This window comes from Impatiens glandulifera, chromosome 1 (genome assembly GCF_907164915.1).
Source record: "Impatiens glandulifera chromosome 1, dImpGla2.1, whole genome shotgun sequence".
Lineage (NCBI taxonomy): Eukaryota > Viridiplantae > Streptophyta > Magnoliopsida > Ericales > Balsaminaceae > Impatiens > Impatiens glandulifera.
In genome coordinates, this window is record NC_061862.1 from 46,166,328 (window position 1) to 46,189,851 (window position 23,524).

Here is a 23,524-nt window from a genome sequence, read left to right on the forward strand (position 1 = left end):
TTTTTCATAAATCGTTTAGATGGTTCTATTGACTTTAGTGATACCGTCACCCAAAATCAGAAAAAATAATAATAATATTTGATTTTCTCATCTAACAAATTAATCAAGTTACTAGAACACAAAATATAACTTTTAAGTTAAAAAAAGAAAATAATTTTTTATTTTCACTTAAAGGCATGGACCTCTAATGATTCTATCACTATATATATATATATATATATATATATATATATATATATATATATATATATATATATATATATATATATATATATATATATATATATATATATATATATATATATATATATATATATATATATTTGAATGAAGCCCCAAAAGTTATCATGGTGGTCTCAAAAACAAGTTGGTAACTATATATATCGGTTTTTACATGATTCAATCAATGAAGCAACAAAAAATGCCTTATTATTTGAAAAATGTTTCTCCAAATGCACAACTCATTAGCCGTAAAGTTTCTTGCGAATTATCCTATGTTGTGGTAGTAGTAGTAGTCCAACTGTCACGACCAGCCAACCTATTGGTTGATGTTGCAATCCCTCAAATAAACATGATCGAAATCAATGAACTTTGTCCAGTAGCTACGGAATTTGGGTATGGCTATCTCAAGCCACGGTTTCAAGTTTCCATTATAGTGTACGACAGCTGCTTGTTCGATCTCTTTCAGACTCACATTTGGGTTGTAGCCAAGACCAAGTACATGCCAAGATCGGTCTATGGGAAAAGTTCGATTCCAAAACGTAATCAGACCAGGCGGCAATGTACCCAACTTCCACAACTGTCTGTCTTGATTCTGTAACATGAATGGAACATATAAAATCTTGATTAACCAATTGCAACACATATAAAGCCAATATCAATAATAAAGGCTTGTTTCATGAAAGGTTCTTCTCCCATCATCAACTAAAATATTAAGGCATTAAGTAGAGGATATATAATATGGGTTATTTGAGATTAAATTCAAATAACCCAAATCGAACACAGCGTAAAATACCCTTACTTTACTTTTATAACATTTAAAAATAAGGGTTATTTGAGATTAAATTCAAATAACCCAAATCGAACACAGCGTAAAATACCCTTACTTTACTTTTATAACATTTAAAAATATGAAACCAAAGGATATTTAAGCCATTTAACCAAATTAATCCATTTGTTTATGTAAAAAATCATATTATTTCAGTAAAAAAAACTACAACAAACAAACTATAAGCATTCTCACCAGATTTTGCCAGGAATGGTAGATCTCAGTAACGTTCTGTCGTCTCCATTCCCGCAAATCAAATAGGTTCATCCCATATGCCCACCCGCAAGCATGGGGGTCAAAATTTTTCGAAATCAGCGAATTCGAGAAGTTAAGATAACGATCGAATCTGTGAAAGCTATCCCCACACGTCTCAACTGCTCCATTAACTTTTCCTTTCATATCAACAGCAAAAAGACCAGTAAGATCCTTCTGCACCACTATGTCGTCGTCCAAGAACAACACCTTATCGAGCTTCGGGTAGACCTCGGGCAAGTAAAACCGAAGATGGTTCATGATCGAAAGGTACTTGGGGTTTCGATATTTCAAATTAGGATCTGTTTCTGCACGACTAGTCTTGAAGTAATACTCTATCATCGATTGAGAAGCCAACTGCTTCAGAACCGGACTGTAACTCGAGTTTAACCACTTAAATTCATTGATATTCTGAACTTGTATCGTACCTTTTCCAGGTGGATTTACCAGAAACCACATGCTCATGGCTGCATAGTTGAGTTTATCAGTCACAATGTGGAAAACATGTTTTGAAGGATCCTGCAAATAAAAAAGATTATTAATAACAATAATCTCAACAATTTCTTCCTATGGACTTGTTCCACCTAGGGTTATTAACAAGGCTTTGTTGGATCTGACTACGTTTTACATCGTTTCACCCAAATAACCAACTTTCAAAAAGATCGAACAAGCCCCGAGGGAAATTTGGTAAAACCCTAATTGGAACAAGCCCTATAATAAACTCAACAGATATATTGTTTTTTTTTACCTTGGCATGGTATATAGTGGAATTCACAACAACTGCTGCAGCCAAGATGTTATCAGTGAACAATGCATAATGGTAGAGTGTAGGATCCTCGAGATTCTCTTGATTGATCTCAAACCTACGTTTAGCGAAATCCAACGCATAATACTCAGATGTAAGACGCAAAGGAAGACAATGAAGACCTTTGGGCATTGTCTTTGCAGTTAAATGAGTCAAGAACAAAGACTGCTTCTTGTGAACACGAACTTGTTCCTCGGCTGAGTGAAGCATCGCACGAAGCTTCTTAACTGCAGCCGTGCAATCGTCTTGAATCTGCTTTCCTTTCTCCAAAGTTTGGTCCATGGCTTTCAACTTATCATTCCAACTGCGATTCAGTCAATAACCCATCAACAAATGAGTTTTCTTTATTCAAACCGATATATACTTTTAGCTATATTTAAACCTTTTTGGTAGCTCGGAATCTTTGGTCGAGTCTCCAAGGACGCGTTGTACTTCCTTCATTCGTAAACGAAGTTCCCTAACAAAATGTGGATCATTTCTTGTAGCCGAAAGGGAGAGATAAATTCTTCCCCTAGTAAGCTGATCTTTAAGCCGAAGAATGCGAGCATCTACCATAACTTCTGGATGATTATTCATGTTTTTCTTAGATCGTCCATCCTTGCGGTGTTTAGTTAATCTCGAAGAAGCTGGACTTTTTATAAGATTCTCCTCTGAAGTATGATTAATCTCACTTTCCTTATCTGTTTCAGTTAGTTGTTGATCTGAAGTATGATTAAGCTCACTTTCCTTGTCTGTTTCAGTTAGTTGTCGATTCTTGCGGGGATTTTCTCCAGTCTCAGTGGAATTAGAATCTTCAACAAAAACAATGCCCAGTGGTTCTTTTAAGGTTGTTGTTGTTGTTGTCTCCTATGAATACAAGTACGAGTTAACCAGTTGGATAAATAAACAAGAATCTATAAGTTTTCTTTTTGTTTGTTTGTTTGTTTCATACATGAGGAAGCACATTTAAAGGCATAACATCACCACCCAAAATCTGCACATAGAAAACAAAACAAGTTGTACTTTACAAAAGGCTGAATCTTTAGTCGAAAACCAGAAAGTAATGAACTTACGAATGTTGAGATGCCTTCTATGTATTCATCTCTAGCTACAAGAAAATAGAACAGGGGATTATGAAAAGTTCTTCATTAAATAAGCTCTTTCGTTTTAGGGTTCTTGGAATGGAAGTTGAGGAAGAAAGAAAGACATACTGAAAGAAGATCTGAAGCTACCGAATCTATCGGTGTAGATGACAATGGGGGCAATAACGGTCATCAGAAGCAGAAATAAAGCCGGTTTTCTCAGCTTTATCTTCATCGGACCGCCGTCTACTCCTTATACTACCAAGATTTCTTCAAGAAAATCCCAAATGTAAACCCCAGACAACTTTCAGCAGACCTCTGTTAATGCAAATAAAACGAACATTTTTACTTGTTCTTTGTGAATGAAAATAACATATTGAGAGTTAGAGAAGAAAACAACGAATCCACACTCTTTTTCAGTCACCCGTTCACGTCAGAGAGAATACCGCTGGAATCCCACAAATCTGAGGAAAACAGAAAGATTCAATACCCACTTCAACGATCAACAAGGGCTTTTGCAGGAAGAATTTAAGCGTCGGAATACCGCTATTCAAAAAAAGGGTATATTAAAATACAATGCAGTGGAAAGAAGTGGTATATCGGCGATAAGCAAGATCTGAACGAACGAGAGCAACTGGTATGTAGGAGCGGAAATTTGATGAAATCGCCTCATAAAGCTCTTATTTAGGGGAATGACCAGCCCAATAAAACTTGCGGAAATTACCATTCACTTTGTATTATGACGAAAATATCTCGTTAAAATATATCTTTGCGCGTCCACAAACTCTAATTCGTCGCGATGACGGTCGAGGCATGCGACGGCACGGATGCATTTCGCGACGGCACACTCGACGAATTGGGGTTCCGTCGCGTCTGCGCGACGGAGTATTTTTATTCAAAAATTGGGGAACGATGAAACCCTAATTCGTCGCGATGACGGTCGAGGCATGCGACGGCACGGATGCGTCTTGCGAGGCACACTCAACGAATTGGGGTTCCGTCGCGTCACGTGACGGAGTATTTTTATCCGAAAACTTGGAAGCGACGAAACTCTAATTCGTCGCGATGACGGTCGAGACATGCGACGGCACGGATGCATCTCACGACGACACACTCGACAAATTAGAGTTCCGTCACAACGGCATCTCGTAACGCGCGACGGAGTATTTTTATCCGAAAACTGGGAAGCGGTCATTTGCGCACTTTTTATTTTTTTTATTAGGTTGGGTTCATTTTCCTAATTAAAGTCATTATTATGATCATTTCATTCCATTTTTCTCATTATTTCATTTTCCTTTCTTTCTTCTTCATTTAAATTAGTTATCTTTTTATATGTCTTAAAACTTATTTTATCTAGTTTTTTTCTGTAAAATTTTGTTTGTTTCTTCTAATATTCTTTAATAAAAAAAATTTATTTCAATTATTAAACTAAATAATTAAATATTTTTTAACATTTAATATTTAAATTATCCATTGAAATTTTGCATTTATTATAACATGATAAAAGTGTAATAAGATTATTCATATTTTTAGTTGTATATTATATGAATTTGTGTGTTATATTTTGGAGTGTTCTAGATTATCTAAATTTTAAAATATTGAATTTTTTTTATAGGATTACACTGAGTTTTTGAAATATATGAAGTATGAGCGCTGAATATTTAATATTGAATGATGTTTCATATTTAAAGTTATTTATTGGAGTGTTTGTTTTTTTCTATATTCTTTTCATCCTATTGTGTTTTAGATAAATTATGACATTATTTTTTGTAATAAGATTACTTTTAATTAGTGAATAAGAAATTTGGGTTGTCAAAATATTTTGTTTGAATTCTATCTAAATTTTAGGTCTTACTTAAAATATCTATAGTTATAGTTAGAGTGAGTTTAAACGAACAAATATTATTAAATTTATTTATATATATACATAATTAAAAAATATTAATAATATTATTTAATCTAAATCAATATTTGGAAAAACAAATATTTTTTTTTTTTTGAAATATATATTTTTTTAGATCAGGATCTACTCCTAATATGAACGTTTTCAATTTGAGCATGTATACTTGTTTTTGGTTTTGGGTGAATATGCTTTTCAAGACACATGCCACTTGTGAGGCGTAAGATCATACAAATTGCAAAAGTGTGATTCAGACTGAGAAGAAGTTATATTCTAATAGAGACATTATTTCATGCACATATTTTCCGGGTATTTGTTGGTAAGATGTATAGTTTATTTTGTTCATTAAGAGAATTACATGGGTGAATAATTTTCTTAGATTTTAAAATTTTATTATAGTGATGTATGCTACCTTTGATTTTTTAAATATTTTTATGGCATGATTCCTACATTTTTTTAAAAATATTAGAAATGAAATAAGTATGCATAAAGGATTAAAAATATATATTTTTTAAAATATTTTAAAGTGTGAATATTCAAACTCATGTATTTGACTACTTGAATTTTTAAGCTTTACAAATTTTGTATCAATATTTTAGTAGATGTCAATTGTGTTTATAAGGACGAGGTGACAATTATGCACTACTTCATTAATCTTTTCTGAATCCAATTTGATATTTATTATAGTGTTCCTAATTGATCATGTCAAATTCAGTAGTCGAGTTTGGAAAGCTTGTGATTGATAATAAATGGTTCCTAATACTCATTAGATGAATGATAGAGAGAGCAACACTAGGATAACGACTCCACAATGACCGCTGCCAAAGTGGAAAAAAAGTCACGGTGGATGAGAGAGAAGAAATAAAAATAAAAATGTGCGCTCTTCTTCAGTTTTGATGATTCAGAGTCATTTATCTAGCTTTTTAAAGCATGGTTAACATGTATGACGTGCTCCAAAGACAACAATTATTGACCAATGTCGATTAATGGCCATTGCAATTGAAAATGTATTTCCAAACACCCATCATCAATTTTGTCTTTGGCATATAATGAAGAAACTCCCCACCAAATTTTCTGCACATGCTCATTAAAAAAGTATAAAAAATACATTAATTCAAGAACATTGTCTATAATTCAATTACTCGAGCAGTGTGAAGATAATTGGCTAAAAATGATAGATGAGTTTTAGTTGCAAGACAATAATTGGCGGAACTCTTTGCACGTAGAACGTACAAAATTAATTCTTATGTATGTTAAATGCTACTTCTGAGTAGACATGTCAACATCTCAAAGAAGTGAATCTATGAATGCTTTTTTTTTGAAGATTTATTTCATTCTAAAACATGCCTAAAACAATTTGTAGAGCAATATGACATGGCTCTTAAGAGGAACATAGAAAAGAAAAAAAATTGGATTTTCATTCTTATAATTCGACTATTCCAATTGTGAGTGGGTATTCATTAGAAAAACAATTTCAGAGTGTATATACAAACGATAATTTAAAATTGTTCTAGAATGAGGTGAAATGGTTGATGTTCTGTGATACTTTCATACTTGAAAATGAAGGGACAACAACTACATTTAGAGTGGAGAACATTGTAGAGAAATTTTTGTAAAGGTAAACTTCACCTAGACGGTGACTTTTGTAATTGTTAATGTAAACTGTTTGAGTTCAGAGGACCCAATTGATCCCGAACATAGCCATGTTAAAGACTCAATTGGTTTAGGGCATGGCCATGTGAAGGACCCAATTGTTCAAAAACATGGTCATGTTAAGGACCCAATTAGTTCAGGACATGACCATGTTAAGGACCCAATTGGTCCTGGACATGACCATGTTAAGGACCCAATTGGTCTAGGACACGGCCATGTTAGAGACTAATTGATCCCGAACATTGACATGTTAGGAATCCATTACATACAAACATAACAATTGGTCATTAACATGACCATGTTCGAGACCAATTGGTCCTTAACATGGCTATTTCCTGGACCAATTGGGTCCCTAACATGGCCATGTCCTAGACCAATCATCTTTCTTTTTCTTAGATCCGTTCGCTTGATTTTGTGCTTGTGACAGTTCTTCTTTATGTGTTCACTTTTATCATAATTGTAATATTCAGTTGACTTGTATTTTGACTTAAACTTGTTCCGACTCTTATGTCTTGACTTATCTTTCTCACCTCTAATATCATGTCTTCCCCGATTTTCAGTAACAAACACATTTGACTACGATGAAGAACCATGAGATTTTCGTCTCAATTCTTCATTCAAGACACCACTTTTGGCCATCTCCAATGTTATCGCACCATTAAAAATATGGTTACAAAGAGAAACTTTATAAGTCTCTCATTAATCATGCATAGTAGTCAATAACCAAAGTCCTTGAATAATGTCTTCGAAATTCATTCTCAATCCTGACATCTGATCAAGAACATCCTGAAATTCATTCAAGTGATCATCCATATAAGCAATATCACTATATCTCAAATGAATAATCTTTTAGAACAAAAATAATTTGTTACTACCTATCTTTGAAGCATTCAAATTCTCAAATTTACTCCACAAAGTAGGTGCATTTATCTCATGTTGTATGTGGTTATAAACATTCTCTACAACAAATTGACAAATGAAACCACATACCTGTTCATGCTCAAAATATCATTCCTCATCAGATTTAGAGATGAGTTTCTCACTACCAAAAATAAGTAAATGAAAAGACTTCACAAATAGAAGATCTTTTATTTTTCCCTTATAGATATGATAATTTCAATCATTCAACAAAATCATTCTTTTTTAAAAATGGTTCATGAAAAATGATATAAATGAGAGTCGTTTAAGCTCAACGACAAAAACATTACATAAATTGAAAGAAACATTTAAAAAAAGCACAACACATAATAGTTCACCAATGATCAAACAAAGAGAACAAATTTTAACGAGCATTATTTTTGTTAATCTCCATTAACCAATCAAAATAAAAATTGCTTAGAACCAAACTCTGATACCACTATGTTGAGAATAAAGCGGAATAATCACACTTGTAATTATTAACTATACTCACTTGATTGAATATTTAGAAGAGTGAAACAACAAACATAAACGGAAATATAAATGACACAAGAACACCAAGAATTTAATATGAAAAACCTTCTAAAATTAAGGAGTAAAATCACAAGAATTTTGTCAAAAAAAACTTCATTATAATCAAATTTAAACACGAAATAAATGAAGATAAAAATTAAAACGAAAGAGAGATCTCACTGTCTCTATAAATGTATACTAGATGTCTACTTTTATAGCATAATAAGGACAACTTACAAATCTTTTTTCAATAAGATATACCCCTCTTCAACACAAATAAAATTATATTTTTTTATTACATAATTGGAGCCCAAACAGATAATCAACACTATTATATTCATTAACTCTATATTCTGATAAAATAATCTCTTTTAAAAAAACTTAGAATGATATCATCGTTGATGGCATGTTGGTAATTCTCTCTGCTTAATTTTTTTTTTTCCATTTTATTTGTTTTATACTTTTTACAATTTTATTTAAATAACTACTTCAAATAAAATACTTTATTTGGTATATCATATTTTTCTTTTTCATTTTGTCCAAAAATTTTAAAATAATAAATATTTGGCAAAAAAAGATGATAAACTTTTATCTAAACATTTATTAAGTTTTTTTCATTCATTTTCACATAAAAATATTATATCCAATTCATTTATATCTCATATAAAATAAAAACAAAATCACTTTCACAATTTAATTATTATAATAATTTTCAAAAATATCTATGACTTACAAAATACTTAGTTTTCAAAAATACTCAAAATAAAAGAAATAAACACAAATAAATGTTCTTTTATTTAAACAATATGCATATCAATAATAATTAAAAAAAAAAGGATGTCCATTAATTCCACATTAAATTAATCTTCATCTCTTGGTGATGGGGGTTTAAGGCCAAATCCGAAAACTAGTGGACTCCTCACCTTGTGATCATGTTTGTCAAACCACAAAAGCTCTCCATGCACAAACTCCATGGTTATCTTAACACCCTCCTCTTTCTCAATCTTCATCTTAAACTTCTTTTCTTCTCCAATCCTCGAGAAATTAAGAGCAGACGGATTCACACTCACCGATATTCCATGCGGTGTACGAACCCGGGCCACATAAGTTCCTGGTTGACCGACATTCTTGAGAGTCCGTGTTACGATGACCGGTTTGGACAAGTCGGGAATGGTAATTGAAGGGTAGTTATAGTCAAGAAGGCTTGCATTCTTAGAACATGTGTGATCAGAAATTCCGGAGAAATGACGAACTAGGGTTTCATTGTATCCATGCGCGCAAAGGAAGTTCAAATGGTCAACGATGCTCAAGTCATAAACCAAGCCAGGATCATTGGCGCGGTTTGGACGTATGTGCCCAGCTCCATAGTGGAAAGGCGTCGCCGTTTTTAAGTCTGCATCGAGCATGGACTTGCCCGTATTGTCTCTTGTCGTAGCTGTGAATTTTAAAAAAAAAGTATATAAATTTAGACATTTTAAGAAGTGTTATTTTCTCAAACCACAACCGTCTACATAATTACCTGTTGTCATAAGAGCAGATTTAATGGCGGCTGGGCTCCAATCAGGATGAAGCTTCCTAAGAAGTCCGATTACTCCAGAAACATGAGGACACGCCATAGAAGTACCAGATTTCATGATGTATTCAGTCGTCCGTTTGTCAAATTCTTCCCCACTTGCGCTCTTCGATCCGGTATGGGCTGCTATGATGCCCACTCCCGGAGCTGTTATGTCAGGCTGAAGATCGACAATCAACAAAACGGTTACATATTATTCAAGTGAAACGAAAAAAACGATATCAATTTCCTTTCGAACCTTGAGAATTCCGGGTGTTAATTTGTTGGGACCCTTGGAGGAGAAAAAAGCCATGGATGGAGAAGGTTCCACGTCAAGTTTTACCTTTGTTGCTGATATATGTCCGGTAGGGTTTCTATTTAAGATAACCAACCGAGGCATTCATCAATATTATGAACTTGTGTGTACAGAGAGGCATTTAGAGATTATTTTAATTTTTTTTGAAAAATGTTCATTCACTGTGAGATATAAGTGAGAATCGTTTAAGTCTATCGATAAAAACAATACAAGAGTGCTAAAATTGTTACCAAACATAACCAAAACACAACTGAATTAACGATTACATAAGTAAAATATGATTACAAACGAATAAACATACGGAATTAAGAGATATTTAGAGAGGATATACTTACTTGTTGGATTTGATATATTCAAAAATCGCAAGACCATCAGTGTAGTTAACATTTGAAGTTGGTAGAAAATGAGGGTCCTCTCTAATACGATTCCCAATGGATTTATCATTACAAAGAATCATACCAACGGCTCCAACTTCAGCAGCCACAAAGCCCTTTTCTATTGATATTGAACTCTTATCATTGAGGCAGACCAACAATTTACCCTTCACCTTCTTTGGGTCTAAGCTCTCATCCTTACACAGCAAACTAAATCATGAAGATCAAAATCTCAAAATCCATTCAACACCCATTTCAAGAATCAATCAATTTTTTTTATAAAAAATTATTTTCTAATTTATGTGGAAGTTGATTATTGTGCGACGAAAATTCCATAAAACATCTCAACGTTACTAATGATATGACGGCAAGAAAAATATTGCAAGGGAAAACAGGTTACGTCGCATATTTAGCGACGGATAAATGTGTCGCTAAATATTCAGGACTTATTTTTTAAGAATATTTGCGACGCTTATTGTTCAATCGTCGCCAAAAATAATAATCAATCAAATATATGATGGAATTGCTGAATTATCTTACGCGTCCGAAGGAGAGACATCCTTAGCAGCGGCATCCGCTGCTGAAATAATCGGGTACATGTCATCTTTCGGTAAAGACTTGCTCACACTTGCTCCCTAAATAAATTAATCATTAATAAGCCAACTTATCGTGTTTTACCCTTTCGAAAAAATAAATAAATACCACGAAGGTTTGTCCATTGCCGAGTTTAATTATAGCTTGGAATTGGCGATCAGTAGAGCTGGCTGCGACCGTAAATAGCCACGGAGAAAGGTTCTGAACGGTCCAATTACCCTTGGCCCCTTTGTTACCTGCAGTTACAACCACTACTATACCTTTCTTCACAGCGTGAAAACCGCCAATACTAATAGCATTTGTCATGTGGTCGATCTCCTTTCCACCGGCCGAGATGGAGATGACATCTACGCCGTCGTGTATGGCTGCATCCATTGCCTCCAAGATGTCTCCGTCGTTGCACATGGGGCCATTTTCTGATTCGTTTGTCGTCATAGGCCAACACACCTTATAGGAAGCCACTCGAGCCCTTGGGGAGCCGCCCTTCGCGGTGCCATTACCCACTCCAAAGATACTTGCGTTCTGGACAAAGTTTCCCCCTGCGGTTGAGAGAGTATGGGAACCATGACCATGAAAATCGCGGGCGGAGATCATTGATGGGGGCAAACTATGTTTGTCCGATTTGTAAGCTTTGTTGAAGTACCTCGCCCCAATGAGTTTCCTTGAAATAACTTTTATTAATCCAAAGTCCTTGTGAAAGCAACCTTAATATTGGTTCAAGTTGATTCAAATAGTTTTTTTTAGAAAAGAAAGATTTTTCATTAACTACTTAATCGTGAAGATTAAGATTTTGAGGTTAAAAACAAAATGTAATTTGAAATGACTCTCTTACATTAACAGCATTGCATAAGTGTTCATTATAGAAAAATTACAACAAAGTATATTCTCAAAGATCTAATGTCAAGACAATAAAAGATTCTCTTAAATCAAAATACATAGTTAAGTTTAATTAATCGTTACATTTTACGTTGTTTGACTCGTAGTTAAAATATTATTTTTTTTTAAATGAGGATGTTCTCATTTCTTACTCAATATTGATGATCATTATTTTAAATATATATAATAAGAAAATAATCAAATTTTCAAAAAAAATAAGAAGAAGGTGAGATGCCTACTTGTTACATGGAACTCCGACGCTAGTATTATTTTGACAAAATCCCTTCCAACGTGACGGAATAGGACCATAACCATCGTCTGAGAAACTCTTTGACTCAGGCCAAACTCCTTAAAATTTATTATAATGATGTGAATAAGAATATATATAACCAATAAAAGTGTAAATAGTATATAATATATTATATATACAGTAACAAAAAAATAATAATTTGATAATTAAATAATACAAAATACCTGTGTCTATATTTGCGATGATGACATCTTCGCCATATTTTGCTTTACGCCATAGAGAATTAGAATCAACAGCGACTTGAATGTCATTATCCACTTTCTCAAGATTCATGAAATCCCATGAATGTGTAGTGTGCAAAGGTCTTGCTTTGTTTAAGAAAACAGATACAACCTTTGGATATTCTACAATATGATATATATAAAAATTATATAAATAGTGAGTCATTATAATGTGACACATTCATGATGATAAATTGTTCTACTTGCAACTTTTGCTGCTTGGTTTTCGTCCAGTAAGGCTGTGAAACCATTGATATGTTTTGTGTACGAGTTAATGATACCATCGTCAGCATTCTCTTTACTGTCACGTTGTATTAAAAGAGAACAAAAACAAAATTATAAGGATTTAGATCTTATAACTATCACAAACACATTTTACATATGATGATTAAAATATAAAATTCACCTAGAGAGAAAAGACGAGAGAAATTGGCGATGAGAATTCTTAACCTCTATGCCAACATCGTCCATGTGGTCATATTCTCCATGGTTGTGTGCTCCCATATAGACTACATAAGGCTATTATTAACAAACAAATAAACCATCATGATTATTAAACAAAAATAGGACAACAAACATCAAAATCACTAACGATTCTATAATTGACAATGTACTGATGTAGTTTAATTAAGAAGTTAACAAAACAGATAATATAGTTGAGATTCTAAAATTTGAAAATACTTATTTTGAATGAACCAAACTAGGATAATAAGATGAACAAATTCGAGCTATCTACGGTGTATTAGGCATCAAAATTTGGATATTTCCGTTTTAGATGTAAGATTGTATTTTAGGCAAAATAAAAAAATAAACAGGCTTTTCTTTGAAGGTGCATACAAATCCGCTATTTGACACTCTTATTATCATATTTCCTTGTTGATGAGTTTATGATTATGAGATCTTTTTCTATCAGATATAAATGTTGTTGCACAAAATATTCTTAAGAAAAAAATGTAGATGATTCAACCCCTTAGTTTGCGTGTTTCAAATAGTACTTTTTTGTTTATTTAAAAAATAACTATTATCTAGAATTAAACATAGGAAACAACAAAGCTATTGTGATTCCTAGTTCATACATAATTGTTACAAATTTCATTGATTTCTACACCAAAATGTTTTATTTTAATAGATGAAAGATCAGACGAGGATTATGCACTTACTTGTTTGACTGCGGAGGAAGCCGAAGCCAATAAAAAGGATGAAAGAAAACAAAAGCCAACGAGGCACACAGGGATTTGGCAATCCATTGATGAACAAAAGATGCTGATCAAGGGCTTCTTAAATATTGATAAAAAGACTAGTTTGACTGTAATAAATAATAATCTTCTTGCATGTAGTTAAGAGTTTATTATACTAAAGTGATATTATTTTAATTCTAAACTGATAATATTGAGAGGAAAAAATAAGAGCGATTTTATATTCGAATTGTACAAGTGAAATCTTCAAAGAAGGAGAAGTTAATCACTTTTAAGTTATTGGGAAAATAAGGTGTTTTTTTTTACCTAAACTAATGTAAAATTATATTTACAGTCTTTTGATATTTGAAAAAATAAATAAAATATTATCAACAATATTTTTTTATCCTTATTTTTTATTTTCTTAATTTTGGTGAGTAAAAATAAAATTGAGCTGCTAAGTTAAAATAATTTTATGACTATTGGTGAACCTAAAAACTTAATAAGTTGATTATGAATTAAGATGAAAAAAATGTATTTTTAACACTCAACAGTGATAAAGTATTTTTGAACAAATTAATATTTTATTTGATAAAAAAAGAAAAAATAACTTAGGGTTGTCAAAAAAAAAATTATGTGAATATTTTAAATAAATTAAAATTTTAAAAAAGTAAAGAAATTATAAAAATATAAATATAAAATATAACAAATATTATTATATTTTTGTATACAAATCAAATTTCATCTAATTCAATCATACTTTTTATAATATTTTTTAAAATCACTTGTAATAGATATTGAAAAAAATATACTTTTATAAAAAATCTAAACTATTTAATACATTTGCAACATCCATTTTTCCATTTCTATTTCTAATACATACATATTAGGTAGTTTTTCCATAAAATGATTTCGGTGACCTTCAATTGTTTTGATCACTTAATTCTTTTTATCTCTTAATTTTTTTTTTTTTTTACATTTGTCCCTCTAACTATTCTAATGGTGGGCTTTTAAACCCTTAAATTATTTATTTACACTAATCGTTTTAAAACTATGAAAATGTTCACATGTAACTCTTTTATATTTTGTCATGGAGAATGTGTAATCTATTTTACAAAATATAATATGTATTTTATATTATTTTATGGCCAAATTTACAAATAATTTGCTCTATTTTAATCTATCAATATTTTTTTTCTTTATAGAGTAATGTTAAATTACTTGGGTGACTCTCCAATTACTATGATAGCTTATTTTTAATCCTGTAATTATTTTTTAAAACAAACTCTTCAAACTTTTAGAAATAATCATTAATGACCATTTTGTCACTTTTTACATAATATTTGACATTACTCTATAAAGCAAATAAATATATTGATAGATTACAATATAGCAAACTATCTTTAAATTTGGTCAAAATTACATATTTTATTTGTAAAATAAATTACACATCCTCAGTAACAAAATATAAAAAAGTCATGTATAAATATTTTAAGACTAGTGTAAACAAATAATGAAATGGTTAAAAATCAACTATGATAATGGTTGGAGGCTAACGGAAAAAAATGAGAGAAAGGTCATTAATGACCCTATTTGAAAGTTTGGGACTATTTGTTTTAAAAAAATAATTTGAGTGCAAAAGTAAGTGATCAAAAATAGTTGGAGGAGCACTAAGATTGATAATTTGCTCTTATTAAAATATATCTTGGATTTTGATTCTAGATTGCAAAATATTATGTTACAGTTATTACTAAACATTAACCTGATTATAAAGTAAATTTAGATATTGCTAATTTTACATTTAATATTTACATATTTTTTAATTAACTTTTCAATATATATATATATATGAATATGAAAAATATCGTGAGTCATATCAATTAATATATTCATATAAAAAATTATAGATATAAATCAATAATTTTAAATAGTCTAATATATAATTAATTTTCTATAAAAATTATTGATCGAATTTAGGTAAAATGTAAAGAAATAAAAACAAATTGTTTGAGAATAATTATTAAATATGGGAGGGAATAGAATGTTGACAGTTGATAAATTGGTATAAAAGTATAAAGTTGGTAACCACTGTTGTTGCAAATGTACATGTTATTTGAAAATATTTTAAATTGAATACTTATATATATATATATATATATATATATATATATATATATATATATATATATGTCAATGTTTATATTTTATTTAAATGAAGTTAGTTGAATGACAATATATTATAATGACATATTTTATGTTCAATTATTTTTGTAATCTTATATACATATATTATTAGTTTATTTTATTATTTTAAATCTATTTTAGGTTCTAATATATCATGACCAGTATTAATTTATAACATATAACATATTTAATCTGATTTTTAGAATAGTCTAATTAATTTGATATGATTTTCTTTTTGTACAATATAAATTTTTTATGAATACATTAATTTTAAATAAATTAATTGTAATTATATTTTGTAAGTTAAAGAATATATTATTAAAATAAAGTCAGATATACAAATTTTAAATACCAAACATTATTTTAACTTAAAATTAATCATACAATTATTTAAACAATATATTAATATTTCAGTTAATCACACATTAATTACATGTATACTTGTATAATCTATTAATTATAGGTATACTAAAGAATCAGTTTAAGGGATCAGAAAGTCACAAATTCGATTTCAACTGAAAGCGCTTTGAATTAAATCGAATATTATGACACTGGTCATGCTAATTCTCCTTAATTAAAAAATATATATAATTATACTAAAATTTAAATTTAATATATATATATATATATTTCTTAATAAAATTTAAATTATTATTTGTTATTAATTTTATAAAACATTTTATTTTATATTAAACTCTTAATTATCAACTTAAACAATTATTTATTGAATAAATACACATTTTTTTGCCTAATTTTATTAATATATATTATTAAGTACGAAAATTAATTTTGATAAAATATTCACAATAAAATAATATTTATTAATTAATACATAATTATAAATTAAGACTATTGATCAATGACAGTCAAAGAGCTCAAAATAAAAAAATTAAATAATTTTACACAAAACTAATAAAAACATGGAGGAGAATAGATCTAAAACTTCTTATTTAACTATGGAAACATGAAAATTTAAGTTAAAGTGAATGTTTACCGGTTTAATAAAAAAATTATAATATTTTCATTTTGAGAAAAGTTGAAAATCTCTAGTGTTCAAAAATAAGTTAAATAATTTATTGTTTTACGTAGCTTGGATAAAGGTTTTCAAAGCACCATAAATCAAACATTGGATTTTGAGCAAATGCAAAATATAAATTTTTCATTAGTTTTCAAATAAGGATATGTGTGCAATTTCATCTTGACTGTCCATTGACCACGGCGATCCACCGGATCCACCGGCTCTTAGGCCCGACGATAAACAAGATCTAAACGACAACATCAAACTAATATGTATGAGTAGCATTCGGCCTCCTTTTGATAATTATTTAAATTAGTTACCTTTCTATGTCTTGGAGCTTATTTCATCTAGGTTTATCAATAAATAAATAAAAATTATTAAACTAAACAATTAAAATATTCTTTAACATTTAATATTTGAATTATCCATTAAAAGTTCACATTTATATAATATGACAAAAGTGTTATAAGATTATTCATATTTTTACTTGTAAATTATATGAATCTGTGTGTTATATTTTGGAGTCTTCTAGATTATCTGAATTTAAAATTTTTGAGTTTTTTTTGAGATATTTGAAATATGAGCGTTGAATATTTGGTATTGAATGATTTAAAGTTCATTAGTGTTTTTTTTTGTAGGTTCTTTTGATCAATTTGTTTTTCTAGATAATTTATGATAAAATATGTCATAATTTGTCTTAAAATGTTTTTACTATATATATATATTTTTTTTTGTATGATTGCGATTCTCACTGTTAAATGGATAAATGAAAAATGTAATTGTTGGTAATAAGATTAATTTTAGTTAGTGAATAAGAAATTTGGGTGGATCTAAGTATTTTGTTGGTAAGAAAATGAGTTTATTTTGTTCATTGAGGGAAAGACATGGGTGTGGATAATTTCTTAAGATTTTAACAATTTATTATAGTGATCTACTTCTACATTCATTTAAAATATCAGAAATGAAATAAGTAGGAACGGTCCAAAGGATTAGAAATATGATTTTTGTAAATGTTTAGATGTTAAGATTCAAACTCACATTCTTGAATTTTGGGCTCTACCACTATGTTTTTACATTAATATTTAATTGACTATAGAACTGCACCAAGATGTATCGATATTTTACATAGTAGATGTCAATTGTGTTTATAAGGATGATGAGACCATTGTGCACCTAAGACATCACTCATCTTTTTGATATTTGTTATAGTATTTCTAATTGATTATGTCAAATTCAGTTGTAATGTTTGGAAAGCTTGTGATACATAATGGTTTTTAATACTCATAGTCATATAGTGGATAATCTAACTATATAAAACATTCTCTTAAAGAAATAACATTGAATAAGATTTCATAGTGGTTGAGTATCGTCATATAAAAGTAGGATATTTCTCTATAGGCTCAATTTGTCAATTTCTTTCTCGTTTTTTCATTTTATTGTTTAATATATGTTTTTAAAACTTTATTTATTTTTATTTTGTTAAAAAAAAATAAATTATATTTAGCAAAACTAAATGATAAATATTTATCTACACATTTATTAAAAACTATTTATTTTATCCATTTTAAAATAAAAATATTATATCTAATTCATTTATATCTTTAATTTCATACAAAATCACTCTTGTTATTTATTATAATAATTTTTAAAAATAACTATGACTATTACAAAATACTAGTTTCCAAAAATAATAAAACAAATAGAAAAAAAGTTAAAATAAACACAAATAAATGTTCTTTTATTTAAACAATGTCCTTTTCAATAATAATTAAAAAAATGATAAATCATTTGAATTTTTCCATTAATTCTACATCAACTTAATCTTCATCTCAAAGTAATGGGGGGTTTAAGGCCAAATCCAAAGACAATTGGACTCCTCACCTTGTGACCATATTTGTCCCACCACAAAAGATCTCCATGCACAAACTCCTTGGATATCTTAATTCCCTCATTTTTCTCAACCTTCATCGTAAACTTTTTCTCTTCTCCAATCCTTGAGAAATTAAGAGTGGGTGGATTCATCGTCACCGATATTCCATTCGGTACACGAACACGGGCCACATAGGTTCCCGGTTGACCGACATTCTTTAGAGTTCGTGTTACAATGACCGGATTGGACAAGTCGGGAATGGTAATTGAAGGGTAGTTATAATCGAGAATGGTTGCAGTCTTATTACATATGTGATCAGAAATTCCGGATGATTGACGAACTAGGGCTTCGCTGTATCCATGCGCGCAAAGAAAGTTCAAGTGGTCAACGAAACTCAAGTCGTAAACCAAGCCAGGATCATTGGCAAGGTTTGGACGTATGTGCCCAGCTCCGTAGTTGAAAGGCGTTGCCCATCTTTTTTTGATGTCTCCTACGAGCATGTAATTGCCCGTATTGTCTTTTGTCCAAGCTGTGAATTTAAATATATATATATATTGAGACATTTTAAAAAGTATTATTTTGTCAAACCACAACCGTCTAGATGATTACCGGTTGTCATAAGAGCGGATTTAATGGCAGCCGGGCTCCAATCAGGATGAAGCTTCTTAAGAAGTCCGACTACTCCAGCAACATGAGGACACGCCATGGAAGTACCGGATTTCATGATGTAATCAGTCCGACTCTTCCATCCGGTATTGGCTGCTATGATGCCCACTCCCGGGGCTGTTATGTCAGGCTGAAGATTGACAATATATCAACACAAGGGTTACATATATATTGTTCAAATGATGTGAAAAAACCGATATAAATCTCCCTTAGAACCTTGAGAATTCCGGGTGTTAATCTGTTGGGACCCTTGGAGGAGAAATAAGCCATGAATGGAGAAGGTTTCACGTCAAATATTTCCTTTGTTGCTGATATATATCCGGTAGGTTTTCTGTTTAAGATAACCAAACCGAGGCATCAATATTATGAACATGGGGTTTCGAGAGAATGTTCTTCACTATACAAAAATAGAGTGTGAAAAATGTAAACAAACACATCCTTTTAAGACAACCAATTAATTAACCAATTTAAGAAACAAAAGTTAAAACATAAAAGAAAATGATCACAAACGAATAAACATACAAAATGAAGTGACATTTAGAGAGGATATTATACTTACTTGTTGGACTTGATATATTCAAAAATGGCAAGGCCATCAGTGTAGTTAACATTTGAAGTGGGTAGAAAATAAGGGTCCTCCTCTATAATGTCATTCCCACTGGATTCATCATTACAAAGTATCATACCAACGGCTCCAGCTTTAGCGGCCACCAAGCTTTTCTCTAATGAATTCTTATCATTGGGGCAGACCAACAGTTTACCCTTCACCTTCTTCGGGTTTAAACTCCCATCCTTACACAACAAACTAAATCATGAAGATCAAAATCTCAAAATCCATTCAACACCCACTTCAAGAATCAATCAATTTTTTTTTATAAAAAAACTTATTTGTAATTTATGTGGCAATTGATTGTTCTGTGAGAAATTTTTTAAAAATATTTTGCGACGAAAACAGGTTCCGTCGCAAAATTCATTGTAACTTAAATTAGCAACAGATATATTTGTCGCTAAATATCCACGACTTCTTTTATATATATTTGCGACGGATCTTGTCATAGAAAATTGTCGATCAGATCAGGCAATAATAATCAATCAAATATAGGATGGAGAATTATCTTACGCGTACGAAGTTGAAACACCTTTGGCGGCGGCTTCTGCAGCTAAAATAATCGGGTACATTTTCTCTTTCGGTAAAGACTTGGTCAAGCTTGCTCCCTAAAGAAATTAAGCTTTAAAAAACCAAATTGGCATGCATGCACGTTTCAATAAGAGAAGAGTATATACCACGAATGTTTGTCCATTGCCGAGTTTGATTATAGTTCTGAATTGGCGATCAGTAGTGCTGGCTGCGACCGTAAATAGCCACGGAGAAAGGTTCTTAACGGTCCAACTACCCTCGGATCCTGTGTTACCTGCAGTTACAACCACGACTATCCCTTTCATCACAGCGTGAAAACCGCCGATACTAATAGCATTTTTCATGTGATCGATCTCATCTCCATTACCGCCCGAGATGGAGATGACATCTACGCCGTCGTGTATGGCTGCATCCATTGCCTCCATGATGTCTCCATCGTTGCAAATGAGGTCATATTCTTTTGTCATTGCAGGCCAACACACCTTATAGGAAGCCACTCGAGCCCTTGGGGAGCCGCCTTTCGCGGTGCCATTACCCACTCCCGCGATACTTGCATTGTGGACAAAGTTGCCCCCTGCGGTTGAGAGTGTGTGGGAACCATGGCCATGAAAATCGCGGGCGGTGACCATCAATGGGCGCAAACTATATCCAGTACTTGATTTGTAAGCTTTGTTGAAGTACCTCGCTCCAATGAGTTTCCTTCAAATATTTTTTATTAGTCCCACAAGTCCATGTGAAATCAACCTTAACCTTGGTTCAAGTTGATTCAAATAGTTGTTTTTACTTTTTTATTTTTTTTAGACAAATCTTTTCATTAATAGTTATAAAGAAATTCGAGAATTCAACTAAAAAAATAAAACATTTAACATGATTCACCAAGATAAATATTGATTACGTCCATCAAAAAGAGTTAAGAACAAAGATAATAACAATGACATCATTATAGTATAGAGTTATGATCCGAGTTTATATAGCACTCGATATCCCCGAAACTTAACTGGGAAAGAATCCTAACTAATATAGAATTCTAATTATATATATTATTTTAATCCTATCAAAAATAAAATTGGGATTATAATTTTGTGGTTAAAAACAAAAATTGATTTAAAGTGTACTCCAAAAATCAAAATAGATAGTTAAGTTTGATTAATCGCTACAAATAATAAGAAAAAGTCATTTAAAAAAAAACCAAATAATATGAATGTGAGACACCTACTTGTTACATGGAACTCCGAAGACTCCAGTATTATTTTGACAAAATCCCTTCCAACGTGACGGAATAGGACCATAACCATAGTCCGAGAAACTACTTGACTCGGGCCAAATTCCTTAAAAAATTATTATAAATTATATGAATAATTAAGAATTTGTATGATCAATAAAAGAATAATTTGATAATTAAATAATACAAAATACCCGTGTCTAAATTTGCAATGATGACATCTTCTCCATATTTTGCCTTAGGCCATAGAGAATTGGGATCAAGAGGGACTTGAATTCCATTGTCCACTTTCTCAAGATGCATGAAATCCCATGAATGAGTAGTGTCCAAAGGTCTCGCTTTGTTTAAGAAAACAGATATAACATTTGGATATTCTACAATATGATATATAATAATTACATAAATTGTAAGCCATTATAATGTGACTCATTCATGACAATTAAATTGTTTTACTTGCAATTTTTGCTGCTTGGTTTTCGTCAAGTAAGGCTGTGAAGCCATTGATATGTTTTGTGTACGAGTTAATAATACCATCGTCAACACTCTCTTTACTGTCACGGTCATATTAAAAGAGAAATAAATCAAGTTATAATGATTTAGATCTTATAACTATCACAAACATATTTTACATATGATGATTAGAATATAGAATTCACCTAGAGAGAAAAGACGAGAGAAATTGACGATGAGAATTCTTAACCCTATCTATGCCAACATTGTCCATTGTGTCATATTCTCCATGGTTGTGTGCTCCCATGTAAACTACATAAGGCTATTATTAACAAACAAAGAAACCATCATGGTTATTAAACAAAAATAGAACAACAAATATAAAAAATCAATAAAAATTCCATATTCAATGTAAAAATGTAGAATATCTTTGAGATTCTAAAATTTGAAGATACTTATTTTAAATGAGCTTAGCTAAATTAATAAGATGAACAAGTTTGAATGATCTATGGGGTATTAGGCATCAAAATTTAGATATTTCCGTTTTAGATGTAAAATTGTATTTAGGAAGGAAAAAAAAAGACGGGCTTTCCATGGAAGGTCCAAATGCAGAATTCGTTGCTCGTGTCGTACTCTTGTTTCCATCAGAATTTGTTGCTCGTGTCGTACTCATGTTTCCATCTTTCATGGTAGATTTGGTTCAGGAAAGGCTGTTGTACCAAATGTTCTTAAGCGAAAGTTCGATGATTCAACCCAAACTTTGCGTGTTTCAATATTACTTTATTTATTTATTTATTTATTTAAAAGTTAACGATTCTAGAATATTTAACCCTAGGAAACAACAAAGCTATTGTGATTCTTTGTACATAATTGTTACAAATTTCATTGATTTTTACACCACAATGTTTTACTTTATATGAAAAAATGATGAAAGACTAAAGGATTATGCGCATACTTGTTTGACTGCGGTGGAAGATAGAGCCAATAAAAAGGATGAAAGAAAACAAAAGGCAAAGAGGCACACCGGGATTTTGCAGTCCATTGATGAACACAAGACGATGATCAAATGTTTCTTAAATAGTGATAAAAAGCCACTTTAGACGCAATAGTGTGTATATACAATATCTTTAACCGTACTAATTCGTTTTAAGATTTATCATATAAATCTTTTAAATATTAAATCTTATTCATTAATCAGGAATTCAGATTTCATTATTGTAAATTAATTTTAAACCAGTAAACAAATATATAAATAGTTTAGGTAAGTATTTCATTTAAATTAACTTTATTTGTATATATAAATATACCAAGGACGGATTTTTGGGTTAGCTCACCCTCAAGAAATCAAGTATTTATTAATTGTAATATGATTTAATTATAATAAATAATAACTTTATACCTAAAATAA

At 30.8% G+C, this 23,524-nt stretch overlaps 3 protein-coding genes across 6 annotated transcripts in view; all 3 read right to left on the minus strand.

The window, feature by feature from the left end:
* Nucleotides 1–326: 326 nt before the first annotated feature.
* Nucleotides 327–3,806, minus strand: LOC124910382 (probable galacturonosyltransferase 4). Of its 4 annotated transcripts, none has more exons than XM_047452636.1 (9): nt 3,711–3,806; nt 3,567–3,630; nt 3,296–3,484; nt 3,158–3,192; nt 3,037–3,078; nt 2,488–2,951; nt 2,049–2,409; nt 1,244–1,819; nt 327–814 (listed from the first exon to the last, which is right to left on the minus strand). In XM_047452636.1, the coding sequence occupies exons 3-9, from the start codon at nt 3,399–3,401 to the stop codon at nt 539–541; spliced, it is 1,860 nt and encodes a 619-aa protein (XP_047308592.1). In that variant the 5' UTR covers nt 3,402–3,484; nt 3,567–3,630; nt 3,711–3,806; the 3' UTR covers nt 327–538. The 4 variants fall into 4 exon arrangements, with proteins under 4 accessions (XP_047308592.1, XP_047309305.1, XP_047307867.1 ...); XM_047453349.1 differs by having other exon boundaries at nt 3,577–3,630; nt 3,711–3,802; XM_047451911.1 differs by having other exon boundaries at nt 3,577–3,801.
* A 5,201-nt stretch (nt 3,807–9,007) lies between these two features.
* Nucleotides 9,008–13,640, minus strand: LOC124926674 (subtilisin-like protease SBT5.4). The gene is made up of 11 exons (XM_047466954.1): nt 13,554–13,640; nt 12,800–12,912; nt 12,597–12,694; nt 12,337–12,516; nt 12,102–12,210; nt 11,095–11,647; nt 10,933–11,027; nt 10,354–10,602; nt 9,962–10,076; nt 9,670–9,883; nt 9,008–9,585 (listed from the first exon to the last, which is right to left on the minus strand). Exons 1-11 carry the CDS (start codon nt 13,638–13,640, stop codon nt 9,011–9,013), a joined length of 2,388 nt encoding a protein of 795 aa, XP_047322910.1. The 3' UTR covers nt 9,008–9,010.
* Nucleotides 13,641–18,594: 4,954 nt separating this feature from the next.
* The window catches only part of LOC124926685 (subtilisin-like protease SBT5.4), an 18,468-nt gene continuing 13,538 nt past the window's right edge, over nt 18,595–23,524 (minus strand). The window contains exons 3-12 of the mRNA XM_047466965.1: nt 22,323–22,438; nt 22,120–22,217; nt 21,861–22,040; nt 21,661–21,772; nt 20,591–21,143; nt 20,427–20,521; nt 19,866–20,111; nt 19,523–19,664; nt 19,250–19,436; nt 18,595–19,169 (exon numbers count right to left, since the gene is read on the minus strand). Coding sequence (XP_047322921.1) covers nt 18,595–19,169; nt 19,250–19,436; nt 19,523–19,664; nt 19,866–20,111; nt 20,427–20,521; nt 20,591–21,143; nt 21,661–21,772; nt 21,861–22,040; nt 22,120–22,217; nt 22,323–22,438 — 2,304 coding nt within the window. The remainder of the gene's footprint in view (nt 19,170–19,249; nt 19,437–19,522; nt 19,665–19,865; nt 20,112–20,426; nt 20,522–20,590; nt 21,144–21,660; nt 21,773–21,860; nt 22,041–22,119; nt 22,218–22,322; nt 22,439–23,524) is intronic.

Excerpts from the sequence above, each read along its gene's own strand:
- LOC124926674 (XM_047466954.1), bottom strand. The coding sequence starts at position 13,640 with ATGGATTGCCAAATCCCTGTGTGCCTCGTTGGCTTTTGTTTTCTTTCA. Across the intron at positions 12,211-12,336 it reads CATCGCAAATATAGACACAG|GAGTTTGGCCTGAGTCAAAG; the intron begins GTATTTTGTATT and ends ATAAATTTTAAG. Across the intron at positions 9,884-9,961 it reads TAACACCCGGAATTCTCAAG|CCTGACATAACAGCTCCGGG; the intron begins GTTCGAAAGGAA and ends GTCGATCTTCAG.
- LOC124910382 (XM_047452636.1), bottom strand. The coding sequence starts at position 3,401 with ATGAAGATAAAGCTGAGAAAACCGGCTTTATTTCTGCTTCTGATGACC. Across the intron at positions 2,952-3,036 it reads CTTTAAATGTGCTTCCTCAT|GAGACAACAACAACAACAAC; the intron begins GTATGAAACAAA and ends TTGTATTCATAG. Across the intron at positions 2,410-2,487 it reads GATTCCGAGCTACCAAAAAG|TTGGAATGATAAGTTGAAAG; the intron begins GTTTAAATATAG and ends ACTGAATCGCAG.